General features: G+C 41.6%; 2 protein-coding genes across 7 annotated transcripts in view; both read right to left on the reverse strand.

Annotated features, from left to right (window-relative positions):
• SLC35B1 (solute carrier family 35 member B1) overlaps positions 1-10,326 on the reverse strand; it is a 16,698-nt gene extending 6,372 nt beyond the window's left edge. Inside the window, exons 1-6 of the mRNA XM_042475083.1 lie at positions 9,824-10,326; positions 7,355-7,458; positions 4,781-4,911; positions 3,645-3,675; positions 2,700-2,860; positions 140-266 (exon numbers count right to left, since the gene is read on the reverse strand). Coding sequence (XP_042331017.1) covers positions 140-266; positions 2,700-2,860; positions 3,645-3,675; positions 4,781-4,911; positions 7,355-7,458; positions 9,824-10,056 — 787 coding nt within the window. The 5' untranslated portion in view covers positions 10,057-10,326. The remainder of the gene's footprint in view (positions 1-139; positions 267-2,699; positions 2,861-3,644; positions 3,676-4,780; positions 4,912-7,354; positions 7,459-9,823) is intronic.
• Positions 10,327-13,228: 2,902 nt separating this feature from the next.
• Positions 13,229-21,588, reverse strand: part of FAM117A (family with sequence similarity 117 member A) — a 50,080-nt gene continuing 41,720 nt past the window's right edge. For all 6 annotated transcript variants that reach the window (XM_042471925.1, XM_042471923.1, XM_042471919.1 and 3 more), the window contains 5 exons: positions 20,702-20,815; positions 19,472-19,609; positions 16,662-16,884; positions 16,046-16,166; positions 13,229-14,881 (listed from right to left, as the gene is read on the reverse strand). In XM_042471925.1, coding sequence (XP_042327859.1) covers positions 14,542-14,881; positions 16,046-16,166; positions 16,662-16,884; positions 19,472-19,609; positions 20,702-20,815 — 936 coding nt within the window. In that variant the 3' untranslated portion in view covers positions 13,229-14,541. The remainder of the gene's footprint in view (positions 14,882-16,045; positions 16,167-16,661; positions 16,885-19,471; positions 19,610-20,701; positions 20,816-21,588) is intronic.

A 21,588-nucleotide genomic window follows, 5' to 3' on the forward strand; every position in this document is an offset into this window, starting at 1 on the left:
CTGCAGGCAAAGCAGGCTATATGTGGTCTTCTGCAGCTACTTTCATGATGATCTGGATTAGTGTCACTGAGTTCAGACCAGGTTGTCCTGCTTCTCTCTCCCTGCCACCCCAATCATTGCACTCTGAGAAGATCCTTACCAGCTCCCAGGAACAAAGTTGACCACACATTAACGTTCAGCATCATATGATTGGAACCAGTCTGATAGTGTGCTCTCATGTGGTCTTGAGACACTCCCGTCAGGCCATCCAGAGTCAAAGATAGCAGCTGAAGCAAGGATGGGGTTAGGAGAGAGGACAACAAATTTTGACCATTTGTGCATTGCTAAAAATGGTATGCTGGCTTGGGCAAAAAACAAACGAACAAACAGGAAGGAGATGTATGAGACAAAAATCCACATTCCCACAAAGGAAAATGCAAAAATCTGGTCTTCCATACAGAAACCAGTAACACTCTTCAAATTCATTAAACTGCATCTTCCATTTTACAAAGAGGCCAATATGTAGTTTTCAAGTACAAAAAGTTACTATAGTGAGTTACTTATAAAGATGTAAACATCTCTATCCTAGATGCAGCTGCCAAAACACTTCCTGTTATTACTACGCAGTCCAAATCCTCTCCTACAAAAATTTACAAAATGTAAATTAATATTACCATATTCTTATTTGATTTATGCCTACATAGTCTACAAGGTAGCTGCTATTATCCCCAGTTGTGTGAACTGAGGCAGAAAGATGAATGGCTGATCTCTTGTGGCTCCCACCATGTGGAACGGTCTCTCTGTACATCAGGTTCTTAAAGTGGAATATTTATATCATCACTTGAAGACTTACTTGTTTTAGCAGACATTTTCTTAGTAAACTGGTAAACTACCCTTAGTTTTTATTAAATGGTGTTCTAGATTTTTTTATTGTATTGCAAATTTTAAACACTTATTGTACATATTTTCACTGTGAATTGCTTTGGGGGTTTTAAAATAAAGAGAGATATATAAATGATGGGGATGAATAAATAAAGACATTAATTAAACTCTCTCATATTCTCTTTTCTGGATCCCCAAGAGCCAGATTTGAGAACAAACAGAAGAAGGAAAGAGTGGAAAAGAACATGTCCTTATTTGCATCTGTTATTTCTTCAGTAAATTTCTGCCCCATCCTTTGGAGCAGGGGAAGGAGAGATTCATAGAATGGCTTACAACAATTGAGGTGGTGACTAAATTCCTATAGGCTTACCTGACCAGCATGAGTTAATTATCACATCAACAAAGAAGCAGAACTGGGTTCTACATTTGGTTTCAACCTTATAGGCTAAACAGATTTTGGACCCTCTCCTCAATTTTTGAATGCTAAATGCAAAACAAACCTTGTTATTCAAGATCCTGAAGCATTAGCTTGAGAAAAGCTTAGAGGTGCCCTGTTCTTAAGCTTTGTGCCAGGCCTTCCAAATGAAACCAGAAGAGGCCCTTCATTTTTTACAAAATTTATTTACTTACTATAAACAAAAAATAAATTACAAGTTGCCAAAAGGATTACTTCATTTTTAAAAGCTGCTTTCAGTTTTTTCTCTCTCTCCTTAAAACTGATTTTAAGAGACTCTGAGGACTGCAAAACACCTGGAGCCCACATGATCTTATCCCTGATACAGCAGTAACATGAAAAATGACTTGATATGTGATATGCATTCTAACTTTCCCCAGCACCCGGCAGCTCGGCTAGCATGGTATGCACCATCTTGGAATTTAAGATCTACAGGCAAAGGATTATTTTCTGTTCCACCAATCCACACAGCTCTGTGAAGGCTGTGAGCCTTTTAAGATCTGATTCCACAGTGAAAGGGTCTTCCTTTGGACCTCCAGCTGGTGGAAGAACTCACCCATTTTTATCAGAGACTGAACACATTCCTCTTTGATTCACCAAGTTAAGCTGCTGAGTTGTGCTTGAGGTTGCTGATATGGGTAGCAGCTGGTGGGATGCTGGATATTTCATGCATATTTATAGTGTTATGTTTCATATCACCTACATCTTTGATTGTATGTTTGATGTTCCACTCTTTGGTGGAAAGGGAACTATAAATAAATGTTATTATGTGCTAATTGAGAATATGCTGTGGATATGATGAAGCCCCTTAGCCTGAACTTAAAGAGTTTTCTTTTCTTGGGCAACCTGCAGCCCTGAGGCTAATTTCTGATTGTAAACCTCCTCTCTTCAAACCTCTAGCAAGACTGATCTTTCCATTCCTGCACAGACTCTCCTGTCAAGGTAGAAATCTCATAACCTTTTCCCTGCCAAAATCTTTCACACACCCCTCAATCTTTAATACAGTAGATAGTAATGACATCTCATAGCACCGTATTATCTAGAGCACAGATGTGCAACCCTTTTTTCCAATGAGGGCAGAGGCAATCTTTTGGAGCCACATGGAGCCTCACTCTCCTTTCTCTTCTGCCTTCTCTTCCTTCTCAAGCTGTAGGGAAGGGACAGATCAATCTTGCTAGAGGTTTGAGGGGGGGGGGGAGATGTTTCAAATCCGAATTCAGATTCAAGGCTGCAGATTGTCCAAAAAGAGAAACCAAAGTAGAAACAAACCCCACCATGTCAAGCAAGACTTACTCTTCCAGGAGCACCTACTTCTCTCTTTCCCTATATATACCAGAATAACACAAGTTGCCAACAAAATACTTCAAAACAGCTTGGGGCTTACCAGCAAGAGTTCTCCATATCCAAAGATGTGGTCGTCCTCAATATCTCCTCCTTTTTTTGGCTTGTACATGAAGAGGGCCACCCCCGTGACGATCAGTAAGACACACAGGTATTTGGACATTGGGTACTTCTTTCTCAGCACTGTCACCCCTAACAACATGACTAAAGAGAAGAAGGAATGGTGAGGAAAAACATTGCTTGCCAATGGCCCTGCTAGGAAACTGAACTAACCCATGACCACTGGAGATTGTTTGTAACATAACATTCTTACAATGATACAAGGATATTAAAACCCACAGAGGAGGATACATGGGTCACTCTTATGAATAGGAAGAAGTTGGAAAACTTATTTTTGTGGGGTCATCACACATTTACCTCACTGACATGATGTAATAATGATCCAAGTGTGAGACAGTAGATTTGGGTTGATTTTCAGTTTCTCACCACACTGCCTTCTATATTTTGTAATATGAACAGACTTTCAGCCTTAGGCTCCTTCATCAAAGCACATTTCATTACTCTAAACCTCTTGCCTTATACTAAACAGAGCAGGGGCAGAAAAAATCTGGGGACCATTTTGTACAATAGTAACATGCCCTCAAAACTTTGGCTTTCTTGACAAAAGTTTCTAGCCCTGAACACTCTTAAATAGGAGTGAATTTGAATTTGAAAATAGGTATATGACTTTACGAAGATTAACAAAACAAAAATAGCATACAAACCACAATGAGAAAGTAACCAAGACCTTCCAGTGACAAGATGTAGGATTTCAGCAGCAATATGACTTTGTTCTTAATTCCACTCCCATGTAATTCCAGAAACAAAGCCTCCAACAGCACTCAAAGGAGACTGTACTCCTTTGATTTAATTAACTGTATACAACTCATCCAAGCAGTTTCCTGGTAAAGCACACACAATTCTGGTGACAGGTTTAAGGGTTACTTACCTGGGATGGGTTTACAGGATTTTCCAAGGACCTACAAGAGAGAAAATGAGAGATTTGACTGACAAGCTCTGTTCTCTTTTCTTTGCCAATTCTGCACATATTTTGCATCCACTTAAATAAAGTGTTTAGCTTTTTTCTGTTTCACTGATACATGTTGTCCCTCATGTTCACTTCCTCCTGTCACAACTTTTCATCAGCTGAACCCTTTCCTTCATCCAGTCCTTTCTTCTCTGCACATACATCTATACAGATTTTGCTGCATTTTAATCCAAGAGAGAACACCATCAAACTATATTCCCCTCTATGTATGTCTATGACTCCCTGGAAACCCCCCTCCCCCAAATCCTTTCAGAAAAGTCACAAGCTATGCTTGGCTAGTTTCCCACAAGTCACTCCTTTATCAAACCCTTGTCCTGCACTCCCCTACAGAATTTCATTTCCTACATCTAGCCCTAAGTATTTCTAATCTCACTAATTCCCTTCTAGCAAGCCCACTGAGTTCATGATCCCCATTCTGGAGTCATGGTTAATGCCAAAAGCTACCTGAACCTAGCTCATGCTGACATCAAACCTGGGAAGGAGCCACTGAAATGTGCTATCATTTGCATCCTTGCACAGCAAGTTCAGGAAGAATGGAGGAAGTACACTGCTTTCTGACCATTCCCACCACTCTCATTTCTGATTACGTATTGCAGAATATGTGAAAGGAATAAGGGACATTGTAACTGCTTGAAGGAAAGTTCCAAGCAACTTGAGAAGTGAATGGTGCTTCAAGCTTTCCTAGATGGTTAGCACAATGTGGACACTTGCTATCCTCCTGACTAATTCACAATTCAGGATTTTTTTAGCTCGCTGTATGTTTCAGACTTAACTCCTAGAAGAAGTTTTTTAACCTAACTCCCTCAATCCCTTACCATTGGCCATGGTGGGTGGTACGTATCCACCTTAATACAGAAATGAGGTTTCCAGCTTATGTTTTCTGCACCATTCATAGTACTTATGACACAGTCTGCAGTGAAGCAAGAGGTTGCCAAGCATGTCACCAGGAGAGGGAAGATGTCTCTGTGAGACATCCCATTCTCCAAATCTATGCATCTAACCCATCACTCCCACCTTGGAGACCTGTCATTCTTCACCTGAGTTGGATAGTTGACAAACTGCAGAGCTGAGTTGCTGGAGACCATGGCTCCCACATAGGAGAGGGAGCAAGCTGCATAAAGCCAGTTCTGGGTCCGGTCCACCTTGATAGCATCAAAAAACTGGATCACTGATTGGGGAAAAATGTACAAGAAATGTGTTGGCAACAAAGCATTTCATATATAAGAAGCTACATAGGGGTCTTACTTCCACATGCAAAAGTAAAAAAGGTAAGACCAATGCTCCCTAATCAAGTGCCATCCAGATGCATTGGACTACAACATCCACCATCATGTCTTGTTATGGACTGTGGGTTTTATAGTTCAACATACTTGAAAGCTTCCAGTTCTGGAATGCCTGGGCAAAATCATCTCTCTCTCCAAAACCATTTGATCGCAGAGTGAAAGTAAATATGGCAGGTGAACTACATGCACCCACTTTTGTACAGCTTGCATGTTTTTGTGCCACTGGTAAATCTAAAATTTGTTAAGAAACAGGGCTAAAAGCAAGCCTACATCCTTGGTTGGCAACTGATCCCACAGCCAAATGAAGTTTTCCACATACAAATTTTATCCCAATATATTTTTTAAAAAAACGAATAGCAGCACCAAGAATGTATAGATTTGATATTATTAGCAACAGGGGGGAAGGAGTGAGTAGAAAAGAAGACACTTACCTCTCTCTGTGTGTATCCTTTTTATTATCAAATTATACATACACACAGAGCTATTGATTCCCCTATAGAGTATTTGCATATTGTATCTAATTTGGCTCTTAACAGCAGGCTACTTGTTGGAAAAGTGAAGAAGCCCCCAGCTCACTTGAGGTGAAGAAGCCCCCAGCTTGCCCAGTGGTGTGACAATACAACTAACCTCCCCTTCCATGGGTAAGGTGAAGACAAAGTAGGAAGAGTTTCTGCATATACCCCTTCATCTTTCCAGAGTCTGTGTGCATGTCCTTGCCAGAGATATACATAAAATAACAACACAATTTCCCGTGCCGCAAAGTCAGGGAAGAGAGTGAAGAATAATATGTACAGTAGTATTCCTCCTTTGCATGTTCTTCTGACACAGATATGTACACACACCTAAGAAACCACTACGAAAGCCCTGTTGGCACAGAGAGTATATTATGAGAACAAATGAGCCCATGCCTTTTCCTGCAGCTCCATTTTTCTTATTGCTTGGAAGAAGAAAAGAACAAGGGGAATAGCACCTGTAGGAGATAACTTTTTCTCATATCATCTTCCATTTATGTGTATGTGCTTCTCCTCTTTTCAAAACTATTTTCGAGTGCATGGTGGATGGGGCAGAGCAAGAGAGAAGGGAACACAGGCATGTTTTTCTGTGCACCCCTCTGCCCCTACATGCTCTTGACCTAAAGTCTTGGTAAAGAGAGGAAGAAGAACACAAAGAATGGAATTCTTGCCTTTGTTCATCCATTTCACTTTTGTTCAGAGAAAGCAGCTGAGGTTTACTCGGACTGACAAGAGAAAGAGGAAGAGAAAGCAGAACTTAATTTTCTACACGGATTTGTGTACTCAAGCAATCTATGATACACAGTATCGTATATGATGAAAGTCACACCGGAAAAGCCCCACATGCGCCAAGGAAGAAGCAATGGGGTGTGTGCTCGTGGCACACGCACACACTGCAGCACTACTGTGCACCACGAGTACGAGCCCCATTACTTCTAATGGGGCTCCAGCACATGCGGAATTCCCCTTACGCAGAGGGATCTGGAAAAGATTCCCACGTAAGGGGAAGGTGCACTGTATACTCGACTATAAGTCGAGAAATCTATGCCCCAAAATAGACCCTAAAATTTGGAGAAGACTTATATAACAGTCAATACATCAGTAGTGCTTAGAAGGGTTCTAAAGCAAGCAAGCCTGATGCCCCAATCTCCACTGAACACCAATTCCTTCCCCCTCCAGTCAGTTTTGCAAGCCTTTGCTTCCAGGAAAAACTCCCCACTTAAAAACACTTGCTTCTCTCTCTGCTCCGTTTTGCAAGACCTGGATTCCTATGGAAAAAATCTCCCCATTTAAATCCATTTCCTTCTTTTTTGGTCCCTTTTGCAAGACCTTGCTTCCTATCAAAAAACTCTCCATTTAAAACCATCTCTCCAGTCCATTTTGCAAGACCTTGCTTCCTATGGAAACAACTCTCCATTAAAATCCATTAGCTTCCTTTCTCAATCCGATGTTAAAACCTCTCCTCCAGCACCTGGGAATCGGTTTGGAGAGGTCCAGAAGTGGCATTTCCCCCCTTTCCATCCTTTCTTATAGCCCCCAAAGTTTTACCCTCGACTTACCCATGGGTCATATCAAAACCCAGGATTTTGACCCTGAAACCTTCCCTCGACTTATACATGAGGTTGACTTGTACACGAGTATATATGGTATGTCTATAGGTGGCTTGCACATGACCACAGCAGGCAACAAAAACTCTTCCCATGAAGCATCATAGGATGTTCTTCAAACCCTTAGTAGTTTCACAGTGGCCTCCAAAGGCAAAGAAAATTGATGCACTTGAATCAAACAACCTTTTTGTTTCTTTGGAAATACTTACATATCCTAGCGAAAATGGCATTGATCACACATTGAACAAAGACCAAAGACAGAGCATATCTGAACTTCTCCTGCTTTGCTCCTTCCCCATATTTGCCTCTTGTACTGTAGAAAAACAAATTGAGATGAGAATTAGTTGGAAAGAATGAGACACCCACTGACACAATTAACTTCTTGTGCATGTCACCAGAATGAGCTTCATAGGTGGGCTGAAAGGAATGTTTATTTCTTTTCCCGGTGTTCTAATACTTGAACTAAGAGCAAGCAGAATCTGCCCCTTAGAGGCACAGGTATAAAAGGGGAGGCAATTAGTTAGAATTGTCAGGAAAAAGCCACATGGGATATATAGTCACAAGAAATATAATATGTATATGAATGTATTTGAAAGTAACATGACACAGCAAAAGTTATTGAATTGTCACACAGGTGTTGTAAGTAATGTAATTAGAAGGTCCTGAAAGCCAAGGACATATGAGGCAATGACAAAGTGAAAAGGTGCAAATTGATATCACCTGAGAGTCATTGAGTGGACAGTAATGTATGATGCAATGTGAGGCCTAGATTGAGCCAAGTATGGTATGTCAATCATATTGTATGTACACGCCCAGGAGGTGGCAACTGTATAATGAATAGAGAGACAAATGTCTATATAAGCAATAATGTATGGCAATACTTTTTGTGGGTATAGAGGAGTATAGTAGTGTGGGTATTGAGGAGTATAGTGAGTTTTGTGAGTAGCGAATTGTTTTTGTGCATAGTGTATATAGTAGAATAAAAGTAGATCTTTTATATAAAGAAGACTACTGTGTTGACTGGTGTCTTGAGAGCTGAACAAGAACCAGCAGACTGCAGAGAAGATTGGAAGACATCTTCAGCCAATTCTCAGAGCTACTGGTCAAACTGGTTGTTCTTCCGCTGACCAGGGTGGTGAGAGTGAAAGCCAGGAGAAGAGCTGCAACTCCCATCATCCCTAACAAGAAGTACACAGAAGAATCTACAGGACATCTGAGGTCCCTTTATTCATAGAGTTGGAAAATACCACAGTGGCCATCCAGTTCAACGCCATTCTGCCATGCAGGAACACAGAATCAAAGCACCCTTGACAGATGGCCATCCAGCCTCTGCTTAAAGACCTCCAAGAAAGGAGACTCCACTACACTCCAAGGGAGTGTGTTTCACTGTCGAACAGCCCTGACTGTCAGGAGGTTCCTCCTAATGTTGAGCTGGAATCTCTTTTCCTGTAGTTTGCATCCACTGCTCTGCATCCTATTCTCTGGAGCAGCAGGAAACAAACTTTCTCATCATCAATATGACACAATATTCCAGGTGAGGCCTGAACAAAGCAGAGTAGAGCTGCCACATCACACTGTTGACTCATGTTCAACTTGTGGTCTACTTGGACTCCTACATCCCTTTCACATGTCATCTTGTTAAGCCAGGAGTCCCTCATCCTATATCTATGCACTTCATTTTTTTGCCCTAAGTGCAGTGCCTTACATTTCTAGCCGTTCAAATTTATTTTGTTAGTCTTGGCTCCTCTTTCTAATCTATTAATGTCATTTTGACATTTGATCCTCTCCTCTGAGGTAATAGCTACTCCTAACTAAGGTTCTGCACTTAAGGCGGAAAAATGAAATGCACAGATATAGGATGGGGGATACCTGGCTTAAGAAGTCTACATGTGAAAGGGATCTGGGAGTCCAAGTAGACCACAAATTGAACATGAGTCAACAGTGTGATGTGGCAGCTAAAAAGGCCAATGCAATTTTAGGCTGCATCAATAGAAGTATAGTGTCTAGATCAAGAGAAGTAATAGTGCCACTATATTCTGCTTTGGTCAGGCCCCACCTGGAATATTGTGTCCAGTTCTGGGCGCCACAATTCAAAAAGGACATTGAGAAACTGGAGCGTGTCCAAAGGAGGGCGACTAAAATGGTGAAGGGTCTGGAAACCATGTCTTATGAGGAACGACTTAAGGAGCTGGGGATGTTTAGCTTGGAAAAGAGAAGGCTAAGAGGTGATAAGATACTGTAGCCCTGTTTAAGTATTTGAAAAGATGTCATACTGAGGAGGGAGCTGACTTGTTTTCTGCTGCTCCAGAGACAAGGACCCAGAGCAGTGGATGCAAGCTGCAGGAAAAGAGATTCCACCTCAACATTAGGAGGAACTTCCTGACATTAAGGGCTGTTCAACAGTGGAACACACTCTTTCTTCGGAGAGTGGTGGAGCCTCATTCCTTGGAGGTCTTTAAGCAGAGGCTGGATGACCGTCTGTCATTGGGGATACTTTGACTGAGAGTTCCTGCATGGCAGAATAAAGGGGTTGGACTGGTCTCTTCCAAGTCTATGATTCTATGATGCTCTACCTTTTCTCTGTCAGTTGGATCCAATCAGTGTCTGTCATGGACTGGGAGACAGGAGGAGGAGGAAGAGGAGGAGAGAAAGCGCTGCTCCGTCTTTGGGCCACTTACATTGTCTCCTGGAGGACGCCGTACCAGAAGTAGCAGACGAAGACTCCCAGGCAGCAAACGGGCAGCCGCAGCCTCTCAGCCGAGAGGGCGCCCGCTCCTCCGCCGCCTCCATGCCCCCCGCTGACCCCCATCCCCGGCCCTGGGACTGTCTCGGACCCCGGCAGCCTCAGCGGCGACAGCTCCACGGAAACATCTCGCAGCGGCGCCGGCGGCGGCGGAAAAGGGGGCCTCATAGACGCGGCTGCGACTAAGCCCACGAAGGGCCCCTGCCTGCCTGCCGCGGCTTCAGGGCTGTCTACCTCAGTGCCTGAATGTTAAGACTTCGAAAGGATAACTGTGCATAGAACGCGACTGTTGAGAAAAAGGGTTTTCGGCTTTAATCTCGTCTTGACTGTGCCTCCGTTTCGTTCTCCAGCTTCGGGGGATATATTGGATCCTTTTCTCTTCAGGCACTGCGATAGACAACGCGAGAGGGGGCCTTACAAAGACCGAGGCCGCAGCTTTTATACGTAGCAATCGCGGATGGCTCCAACCGTCCGGCAGAGCGAGAGGCGGACCTTGGTGCGATTCGCCGCTCGTGTCAGACTCTTATTGCTGGCTCCAAAAGGGGGGCGGGGCTAAGAGGGCCGGAAGTAGGCGTTGCTAGGCGTCTGAGAGACTCCTTAGCAACGTGGGCGGGGCTTATCAATGCTTAGGCAGAGTTTCTTTCTTAAGCTGCGTTCGCACTACAGTTCCCAGAATTCCTTAGCATTGAGCCAGGGCAGTTAAAGCAGTTTCAAACTGGATTATTTCTGCAGCCCAGAACCCTGCGTGACACCGCTTTAATTGCCATGCTGTGGAGCCCTGGGAATTGTAGTTTTTATTGTGGCACCAGAGCTCTGAGGCTAAAATGTCTCACAAAACTACATTTCCCAGAATTCCTTAGCACTGAGCCAGGAAAGCAGTCTTAAACTGGGTTATTTCTGTAGTGCAGATGCAGCCTTGGATGTTAAATGTCATGCCGGGGAGTGGCAAGGAGGATATTGAGGCGCTTGAGTGTTGGACAACGACGACTCAAGGCCAGGATTCGAATCCTGGCTCAGCCACGTAAACCCACATGGAGCCCAAGTGGCGCAGTGGCTAAATGCCTGTACCGCAGCCATTCATAAACCTCAAGGTTATGAGTTCAATACCAACCAGGGCAGGTCCGCACAACATATGGCCCAGGGCTGCATGTGGCCCACCATAGGATTCCAGGTGGCCCAGAACATCTTTGAGAGTCCTCTGCTGCCCAGCTTTCTCCTGAGAAGGCCAGGCAGTGGAGGAAGGTTCCTCCATCACTTGGCCTTTCTGCCAAGGAGGTCTGGGCAGAAGGACAGAATCAATATTATTAATAACAATGTAATTAAAACCTATCTGCGGCCCTAAGAAATTTAGCCTATTTTAATTTTGGGCCCTATCTACGGCCAAGTTTGGAACCGGGGTTCAGGTCGACTCAGCCTGGCATCCTCCTGTAGGTCGCTAAAATGAGGACCCAGCTTGTTGGGGGCAATTAGCTTACACTTGGTAAACCTCTTAGTACTTACTTGTTATTGGGTGATTTTGGGTATGTCACCCTCTCAGCCTCAGGGAAGGACAATGACAAACCTCAAATGTTGCCAAGAAAACTCCATGATAGGCTCGCCTTAGGGTCACCATAAACTGGAAATGACTTGAAGGCACACAATACACTACAATAATAATAAAAATCCCCCAACCCTCCGGTGCCCAATATCCTGCTCAAAGAGGTTACATTTCACTGCTGTTCGATATTAGTGTATGTGTGCCTTCACGTTTTCTGTCAGTTTATGGCAACTGCCTGAAATTCATAGGGTTTTCTTAGGAAAGGAATATTCGGAGATGATTTTTGCCAGTTCCTTCCTCCGACACACAGCCTACAGCACCTGGTGTTCACTAGCGGTCTCCCATCCAGGTACTAACCAGGGTTTACCCTGCTTATCTTTCAACAACCAGAGTCTGGTGCATTTAGAGTTTACCCCCACTTTATTTCCGGAGGCAGCAGTGTCTATAAATCTAACTGTGGATAAATATGAGCCAAGAACTTTGTGTGAAATTAACATGATTACACACTGAAGATATACTTTCAACCTAGTTTTCTATGGGATGCAGTGTACTGTATCTAGTTAAAAGGGCTCCTTAACTTTTTTTTCTTGGTAAGAAGTAATGGCTTGTGCCAGGCAAAAGAAAAAACTCCATAATCTGTATAATACCTTTATGAGCACAACCATGAGGACAATATTGGGCATTCGCTCATATTCATGCCTTTCTTGGCATAGCAATAAAGGCAATAGCCTAAACATGTATTCTGGAGTCTGTTTTTTCTTTCTTTCAGATGGGTCAGTGGCTGCTTCATGCCAGTCAAAGATTACCTTGCTGGAGGTTTCCAGTTCTGCTTATTATGTGCTAAGAGCAGCAGAATCAGAAAATGAACCTTTTTGGGAGAAGCTCTAAGTATCAATTTATACAATAGTTTTTACAATCCAAAGAAACCTATTCTGGCATATTGTCCAGACTGTCTTCATTTCCCTCTATCTGGGATCTAACTGGCTTTAGTAAATACTTTCCTATCTGGCCCTTGATTACCTCTCTTCCACACCTCCAAATTTAATGTGATATAACTATCCCTGCTTTTTTAATACCAGTCCCTGATGTAATTAGTACTGACATCAGAGAAGATGATGATGATGATAATAATAATAATAATAGGATGAAGATGACTGTACTAAGGTGAAATCCAGTCTCTAAAGTTATTTTTTCAGTTAACATACACTTCTTTGCCTATAATAATACAGACTAAAATAAGCTCTTTGCCTAGAATATCATGCAGGCTGAAATAAGGTATCAGACAGCTACTGCATGTGTTCATCATGATAAACCATGATTTGTTGCATCAATAGCAAATGTTCCCCAATATATTTTTCTTTCCCCAATTCGGATGTCTATGGTTTATTTCTCTGCTCCCTCTTTTGTTAGCACCTGTTTTAGGACAGGCGCCCGGGAAAAACAAAGTACTGTACAATCACAGATTAGGATGCCATGAGAAGCCACGGTTTAAACAAGACAGTTCATACCATGGCCTCAGGTTGTGGTTGGTTAATGAGCCATGGCTTATGAGCACAGAGACTGTCTGCATATCACAAACCGGATTTCATGAAACCATACTACGGTACGTGATGTTGAGACATGACTGATTGGTTACTGGGCCATCAATCTGTAGTTTCTCATTTAGTTTGGGTGGTGAGCTTTAACTGGCACAGTGGTAGCTACTAGGGTTAGAATGCCAGGTTAAGTCCAGCATTCCACCCATCCCAAATAGCTTCTTTTTGCTTTGATAAAATGCTGTATAAATAAGTCTTATATGCCATGTATTTTTATACTTTTAATTGGTTTAAACACCAAGATCTGCCCCCCCAAAAAAACTTCAAGAAAGGCAATGAACCTCTGAGTCTTACATTCTTCCATAAGCCTTTGTGATACTTACATTAAAATTTTAAAAAACCTCAAAAAATAGCTGCAAAAATACTGTTTTCAAAAGAAAATATAGTTTCTATCTTGAGTTGAAGAAAACCCTTCCAATACAGTAAGAAGCTTAAGACCAAAAAAGTCACTTTTGTTTCCAAGGCAACACCAGGTTTAAGGCCTTTCAGTTGTAGAGGGGGTGAACGTAAGATATAAGTGTTAAGTGTAAGCACAAAATCTAAGCTGAAGTGAATTTCCAATCTTTGAAGTATTTTGTGCGTTAGGGGGGGGGGGGGGGGGGGTTTAAAGCCAAACACATTCCCCAAACTCGATGGCTACAATAGTAGTAGTGTAAGATACAGTTGAACTGGCCAACTTATAATTTTTAAAAGGCAGTGTATACCAGTTCCATAAACAGTTGCACTCTAAGTAGAAAACTCAGACATTATTCCACAATTTCCTTTTGCAGAAATCTGTTACTATGAATATCTTCTGGAAGTTCCTTGTTCCAAACTCATAAAAGAAGAGAACCTATCTGAAGACATCTATCACAAAAAGGCACACTCCAGTTGAATTTTTGCATGTTCAACTACATGCTACAGATTGATCATTGAAAGTAAAAATGCTTCAAGCATTTAGGACCTAAATTTAGTTGACTGTGTTCCAGTGATATAGTTCTACACAGTATAGGGCAACATACAAAAAAAGGAGTCTTGAAAACAGATTGTAGACTTATTAGTACCCCTGGAAACTGATTGCCCTGCTCTACTCCTGCCCTGCAGTCATCTGCCAATCTAGTGTATACTAGCTCTGGATATATGTAAACTCTTCCATAGCCCCAATTCTGTGGGGAGCCTGAGAGACACTCTTTAAGATCTTTTTAAAATATATATATGTATAAATGAGCTCCTGCCTCACTTAGCAAGCAGAGAAAGACAAAGCCTAGCAGCTAATAGTGCACGTATCCCATCAGAGAAGCATAGGTGCTCTTTGGACACTGCAACAGCAGAAGGACAACTGACACAAACTCACAGGGAAAAGAAGTGCTTTAAGAATGATGAGTCCAAGTTGTTGCTGCAAAAAAATTCAGTGGCAATCTGCACTTTTAAGGCTATTAACTAAGAGCACTTGTAACCTGGGAGTGCTCTATTTCCCTGTTCCAGGGCACTCTTCCCCACAGGCCACAGATTTATCTTGGATCTGCCCCATTCCCTTGATTTTCAGATAACCAGGGAGCTGTGGAAGATGACGGTATCTTCAGCCTGATGCCGCTTCCAGGACTCCAGGCTCAATGGAAGTGATGGAGGATTTTCACTGAAGTTGTCTCCTCTCGAGTCTTTCTGCAAACTGAGAACAGGGACGGTGGAACTGGACTGGCATGAGGAAAATGTGCCTGGTGGCACGGGGTTAGAAGTTGAGAAGTCTCTGAAGAGGAAGTCTACACTGGGAATAAGCGGTTTCACCAGGCTGAACTGGCAAAAGGCAGAGCCAGTTGGGTTGAAGTGGACTTTGTTTTTATCAGGACAGGAGGGCTGGAAAGGCTGGTCTGGGCTTGGTGGCCTACAGGAAGAAATCACAATGAAAAGAGGTCAAAAAAGGATTAAAACTATTCAGTGCTTCAGAGCTTTGGTTATTTGATCACTATAAAGTCCTCTGCAGTGGGACATAGGAGTATTAGTAGAGCTTATAATAGTTTCCTGTTTTCGACTACAACCCAGAATCTCTTACCCAGAATGGCCAGTGGCTTTTTCAACAGCTGGGAATAAGTAAATGTCTAAATCTTCCGTGTTTCTGGATTTTGCATGTAAGGGGAAAGGTTTTAGTGTGGAGAGTGGCCACAAAGAGAAAGATGCATGAACTTTGTACAACAAGAATTTCCAAGGTGGGAACTTACAGTGTATGAAGTGTTACAACACCTGTTACTAATTCATAACCCACTTGTGTGAGGGGATTCAATTAAAAGTAAACTGCATTATCTTCGGCTACTTTGAGTGCACAGAAAGAACAGCAGTGTTGATGTCTGTGGATCAAATAATCTTTTAACTCAGGACATTATGAATATCAGATCAGATCTGTTCTTGTGAATGGAATCTGCATCTATTTGCAGTGGGGCAAACAGAAGATGAGTCACAGAAAGTGCTCATTTCAGACATTGTTCCAAGGAATTCTACAGCAGTCTCACCAGGCTGCCACAATTGGACTAGTCTTACTTTCATTAAGAATTCAGTACTGGTCTTTCTGCACTGTATCAAATACATCCATAATATATAACTAGGAGGATTTTCCTTAAACAAAATAAACTATTTCCCTTATAGGTGAAGAGCAAAAGGGGGTGGGGGTGGGGTGGAGAGCATGTCCGGCATTAATTTCACTTTGCCTGACTCTGAGCTGGAGTGTCAAACTCAGGACTGGAGAAGTCCAGGTTCAAATCACCACTCACTTATAAAACAACGTTACGTTGGATCAGTCCTTCTGCCTCTCATCTTAGTATAATTTCACAGGGTTGTTGTGTGGATAAGGAGGTTTAATTCACCATCAGTTCCTTAGAGTAGGGGGTGGCATAAAAATGTTAAACAAAATATTCTTCTAGAAGTTGTACCCTCTTTATAGAGTCAGGGAAATTACTACTTTATCCTATTTTGTCGGTGGAAATTAGCATTGTGCACAATCCATTTCAGCATTTAGACTTGCTCTAGCATGACAGAAGGCAAGTGTCCTACTTACACCACTTCTTCAAAAGCACGGACTTTTTCGCAACCCTCTGGAGGTTCCCGCTTGAACACATAGGTATGATTTGGACGAGGAGAGAGGGCAAAGGCAAGGACAGGAGAAGTACTGCTGTTTTCTGGGCAAAAAACAACAACAACACAAGAAAGCTTAAATTCAATATGAGACACTGACCAAATGCAGAACTGAAGAGAAACTCCATATAAAATGATGTGCTGATTATATCATGGGGTGGGGTGTGTGTGTCCTGAAACCAAACCTTAGCAGATATCAAGGGTCCACTGTGGTTTGAACACAGGACTATGACTTTGGAGATCAAGATTTGAATCCCTGTTTGGTTATGGAAACCCACTGGGTGACCTTGGGCAAGTCACACTCTCTCTACCTCTGAGGAAGGCAAAGACAACACCTGATATAACTTACTGATTTTCATATTATATATGAAATCAAGCAGTTATAAACTAAAATAAACCAATCCAGCCTACCTCAGTCCTTCCATGAATCATGCTGCTTATTCGGGCCAAAAGGGTCTTGGAAAAAAAAACCTTTAAATGTTCAGTTCTTTGAGGGTTCCTTGAACAGAACAAGCTAGTGATGACCCAGCAGCATTTACCTTTTGCCTTTGCCTCCAACAACGGCTTCTCTAATACACAAGGGGAATGCTCCTCAGTTGCTGCTCGAGCAGGAGTGTGTGGGGACTGGCCATGTGCAGCTGAAGGGGACGGAGAAAGAGAAAGGCTGCTGCAGCTGCTACTGCTGTGCTCCACTGGCGGTAGCAAGAAGTCTCTAGTGCCTACAGGGACTGGGGCCCTGTGACCATCTGGGACATCCAGGATCTAGAAGAAAGGAAGACACATCTGAAGGATAGAGAGGCAAGCAGAAATGCTCAGAGCAATGGAGAGACCTGGGCAAGAATGACTACTAGTTTTAAAGAGTTTTTGCCCTGCTTTTTAGCAACAAAGGCTCACACAAGAGCAACACAAGACAGTCTCTGTTCATATGCCTACAACCTAAAACAGTATAAAATATAAGGGGGAAAAGAATGTGGAAGAAGAATTAGAACAAGCAAACTTCAGCATCAATTCTTATACAGTCAATAATGAACAGCTGGAATATAAAAAGGGAACCAAATGCAGATCATGATTTAGCAAAACAAAACACTGATGTGGTCCCACTTTTTAGGTACCACAGAGAAATATTAGCTTACACATTATAAACTGCTTAAGAAATGCTTAAGGGCACTGATAAGTGGTACATAAATGTACTTGCTATTGCTTGCTATTGCTATGGGTGGAAGTTACAATGTGTGGAGAAAAAGAAAAGCACAATTGGCAAGCAATGTATTTCCATGGCAGCTTCATCACCCACAGATAAGGACTGCCCACTTCTTTGAGTTAGGAAAGGATGACAGCAGTGGTCTTTGGGCCTAGGACAAAAGATGAGTCTCAGTGAGTGACAACATCATGGGCTGGCTGACATGCAGTTATGTGCCCTGGTGCAAAACAATGAGTGAAGTGTATCAAGTTAAGTTTTGGGATAGAGTGAGCAGAAAGGCAAAAGCAGAAATCACCACTGAACCAGGCATCAGTAAACAAATATTAACCAGAGCTAGTGGGGGAACTATACATTGCATTGCAATTACATGTAACAAAGTACCTGTTGAAGAAGGTACTTTAAAGGAGAGGAAGGAAAATAAAGTTTACCCCAGACACTTGCTTTTAATTCTGCCAGCACAAATGGATCCATGTAAACCTCATACTCACACCTATCCACTAGCAGAGGTTTGAGTGAGGAAAATAGATTCCTAGCACATTATCATTTATTAACTGGCTTACTTAATGATACATAATGTTTTTGTTATCAGCAACACTTTTGTGTTTAGTGTAACTAATAATTAATGTAATTTTGACTCTCCTTTGAACTCAGTTTCTCTTGAACCTCATGTTCTACCGTTCTACTCCCAACCGTGTATTGTGTATGCCCTGAAATTTTGGACAAGGCTTCCTACATCTGATGAAGTGGGGCATTATCAAAACAAGCTCATGCTTTAATAAGATAAAAAAGGTAAAATTTGCCCTTGACATGAATGTCTAGTCGTAACTGACTGTAGAGGGCAATACACATCTCCATTACTAAGCCGAACAGCCAGCATCTGAAGACAACCCGGGTGGTCATGTGGCCAGCATGACTGCACAGAATGCTGATACTTTCCCATCGAACTTGTACCTATTTATCTATTTGCATTTACATGCTTTCAAACTGCTAGGTTGGCAGAAGCTGGGACTAGTGACACGAGTTCACGTCATCATGTGACACTTGGGCCTCAAACTGCCAATCTTACAATTGTCAGAATGGCGTCTTAACCACCAGGCCACTGTGTCATAAATAGTAGTTGTCATGTATCATTTGTCACTCAGAATAGATCTTGTACATCTGCAATACTGAAGACTAAATATGGGAGAAAGGAAGTTGTGCAGTCCTCATTTTAGTCTCTTAGGCATTCACCCAAACCACTCCAACATTAATAAAGACATTGTATTTAGCATATTGTGATAGCTGGTGCTTCTTTTAAGTTTTTTAAACATTTTGAATGCTTTTAATATAGGGTTATTCAATTGTTGTGTTCAAGTCTTAATGTTAATGCATTTTAAGGCTACCTATGGATGAGAAGCTGCCAATGAATACCAGGTCCTGTAGGTCATTATTTCAGAGGAAGGAACTGGCAAAACCACTTCTGAATATTCCTTGCCTAAGAAATTTGTGGAGTCGATAGATGATTTAAAGGTAAAAATACATAGATTTTCCTTGTAGCTTTGGTATTTTAAATCAACTTGTTATTTGCCTTATTAGTTTCCATATATTTTAGTATTATTATTTTAAGTGATAGAATTCAAAGATATAGTTGTGCTAGTCTGTAAAATCAGTATATAAAGAGATCTTGTAGCATTTTTGAGACTAAGTAAAAGAAAGAAGTTGGCAGCATGAGCTTTCATGGACTTAAGTCTACTTCCTCAGATGCATTTCAGGAAGTAGACTTAAGTCTACGAAAATTCATGCTACCAACTTCTTTCTTTCAGTTAGTTACTTTCAAAAGTGCTATAAGATCTTTTTACATACTATTTTATGTGCTTTACTATTGACAGGTTATTTTTGTCCTCTTGTATACACCCAACCCAGCCCTCAAGTTAACAGAACAAAAGCAAATGTCTTTGAAATATATTCTAAACTGGATATATGGTGTAGTCACAGGACATGACAGATTTTCCCTTTGTTAAGAGAGTATGGAAATTTCGACATGGGGAGATATCACACTATATTTATACTAGCAGTGCAAAGGTAGTGTGAACAACAAGGCTAACACCTCAGGTTAGGCAGAATTCCGATCTCTATCAGGATGTTTTGTCCCAGTCAACCATAACTCACTCTGAGGAGCTCCTCATCTCCTTGCTCCTTAACAAACACCTCTTCCAATTCCTGATTGATAGCATCAAGGCTGTTATGCAAACAGGGGCTGATTGACACAGTGGCCAAGACTGGAAAGGAAGCTGGTGATGATGAAGCCTACAAACAAGAACATGCAATACTGAAGTAAACAAGTGACTAATAACTCTGTGCAAATAGAAGTATATTCTCCTAAACAGTTCAAACTTAAGCGTGCCATTCCCAGTTTATCTGTTATAAACACATAGGTCTACTTTGATAAAAGTTATTGGTCTGCCCAACTCAGAATCTGCCAGTGTCTCTCCAACTAGTCCCACCTAGGAATTGATAAATATTTTAGATCCTACATGATTTAGGGGGTCCACCCTAGTGGTGTTCTCCAGATGGGCAGGATGAGACGTCCTCTGCCCCAATATACACTTTTTAAAAGATCTCTACTAAGCCTAACTAACCCATGGCCTATCTAACTAGGAGATACTGCAGGGAAAGACTCTGTAAGCATCTACACAGCTAATTACATGCTTTTAACACTGAACTCTGGACTTTCTCCTATGATGGTGGTAATAATAATAATAATAATAATAATAATAATAATAATAATAATAATTAGTTATAGCCCGCCTTTTCTCAAGTAATCAAGGCGGGTTACAACATCTTAAAAACCAAACAATACAATAGAGTAAAATTTCAGTTACCATTAAAACAGATCCCCGCCATCCCCCCATAAGAGCTGATAGGACTCAGAGAGATGTGAAATACAGTCAGCCCTCTGAATCCACAGATTCAATTATCCACGGCTTTAAATATATTTTCTTAAAATATAAACTTGATTTTGCATTTTATATAAGGGGTGCCATTTTACTACACCGCTATATTTAGTGGGCATCAACATCCATGGATTTTGGTACCCACAGGGGGTCCTGGAACCAAACCCCAGCAGATACTGTACCAAGTTCAAGCCCCCAGCTTAGCTATTGTTTCTCAGGGCAGGCAGAGAAAAGGTGACACAGAGCAAGTCCCATTCTCTTGACCTTCAGGTATAACATCAGCATAGCCAAAAAATAGGAAAATGGCCAAATTCCTCGCAAAGTCATGTGATAGGGAAGTGAATGGTCCTGTGTTTCCCACTGTCCTAAATGTGAAAAATACCACAAAATGATAATTTAATACCGTTTTGATAAGAAGAATAAAAAAGGGAGATTTGAACTGTACCTTGACTGATGAGAGCACAGTATGATCCCCTTGAACTGGAGAGTTCTGGTCTTTCTCTTTGCTGTGGTAGGCTCCTAGCTTGGTTCGCTGGAGCTGCTGTTTCAGTTTAGCAATCTAGGGAATAAGAAGTTGGGAAAGTTAAGTATTCCTGATATATCAAATAGCTATTTCCCACAATTTCTCCTTCAGTTTCTGTAGTAATCTTGCAAACTACGTGCCTTGTTGACTAACTGCCCAATTCTCAAATCATTTTGAGTATCACAACAAATTCATTTCTTATTTCAAATTAATGGAACTTGGCATGGTGTGGTGGTAAAAAAGTGATGGACTCAGAGAGCCAGGCTCTAGTTTCCCACTGAGCCAGGAAACTCTAGTTTCCCACAGAGCTAGGGCAGTCTTTAACTACTCACTCTAAAACTGATTTTCCTCACAAGGGGTGCTGTAAAAATTAAGTAATGTAAGAGGAAAGGCACGTATACTGCTTTAAGCTCAATGGAAAAATCGTGGGATTTTAGTGTTAACTAATAAAATATAATTAATAAATAAATCTAATTGTCACCACAAAAACAGAAGGTGGTTCCTATCAAACACACAAAACAAAGCCATATGCTCTCTATTTAATGGAACAAATGAATCAACAAGTAAAACTTTTTTTTAATGTGATTCGATAACACCAAATACATTTCAATGTACAACCTCTGACATGGAGAAAAGACCCTCATTGCACACTTTCACTTTTAAGAAACATAAAACTATGTAAGTTACTTATGGCCTGCCTTTCCCAAAGTGACCTTCTGTACAGTAGTTTTTGTCACTGAGATTCTAGAAGAACATTTTGTTACTGGGGTATGGTAAACTCTATTGGGATTTTACAAGCAAATCCCATT

This window comes from Sceloporus undulatus, chromosome 6 (assembly GCF_019175285.1).
Source record: "Sceloporus undulatus isolate JIND9_A2432 ecotype Alabama chromosome 6, SceUnd_v1.1, whole genome shotgun sequence".
NCBI classification, from domain to species: domain Eukaryota; kingdom Metazoa; phylum Chordata; class Lepidosauria; order Squamata; family Phrynosomatidae; genus Sceloporus; species Sceloporus undulatus.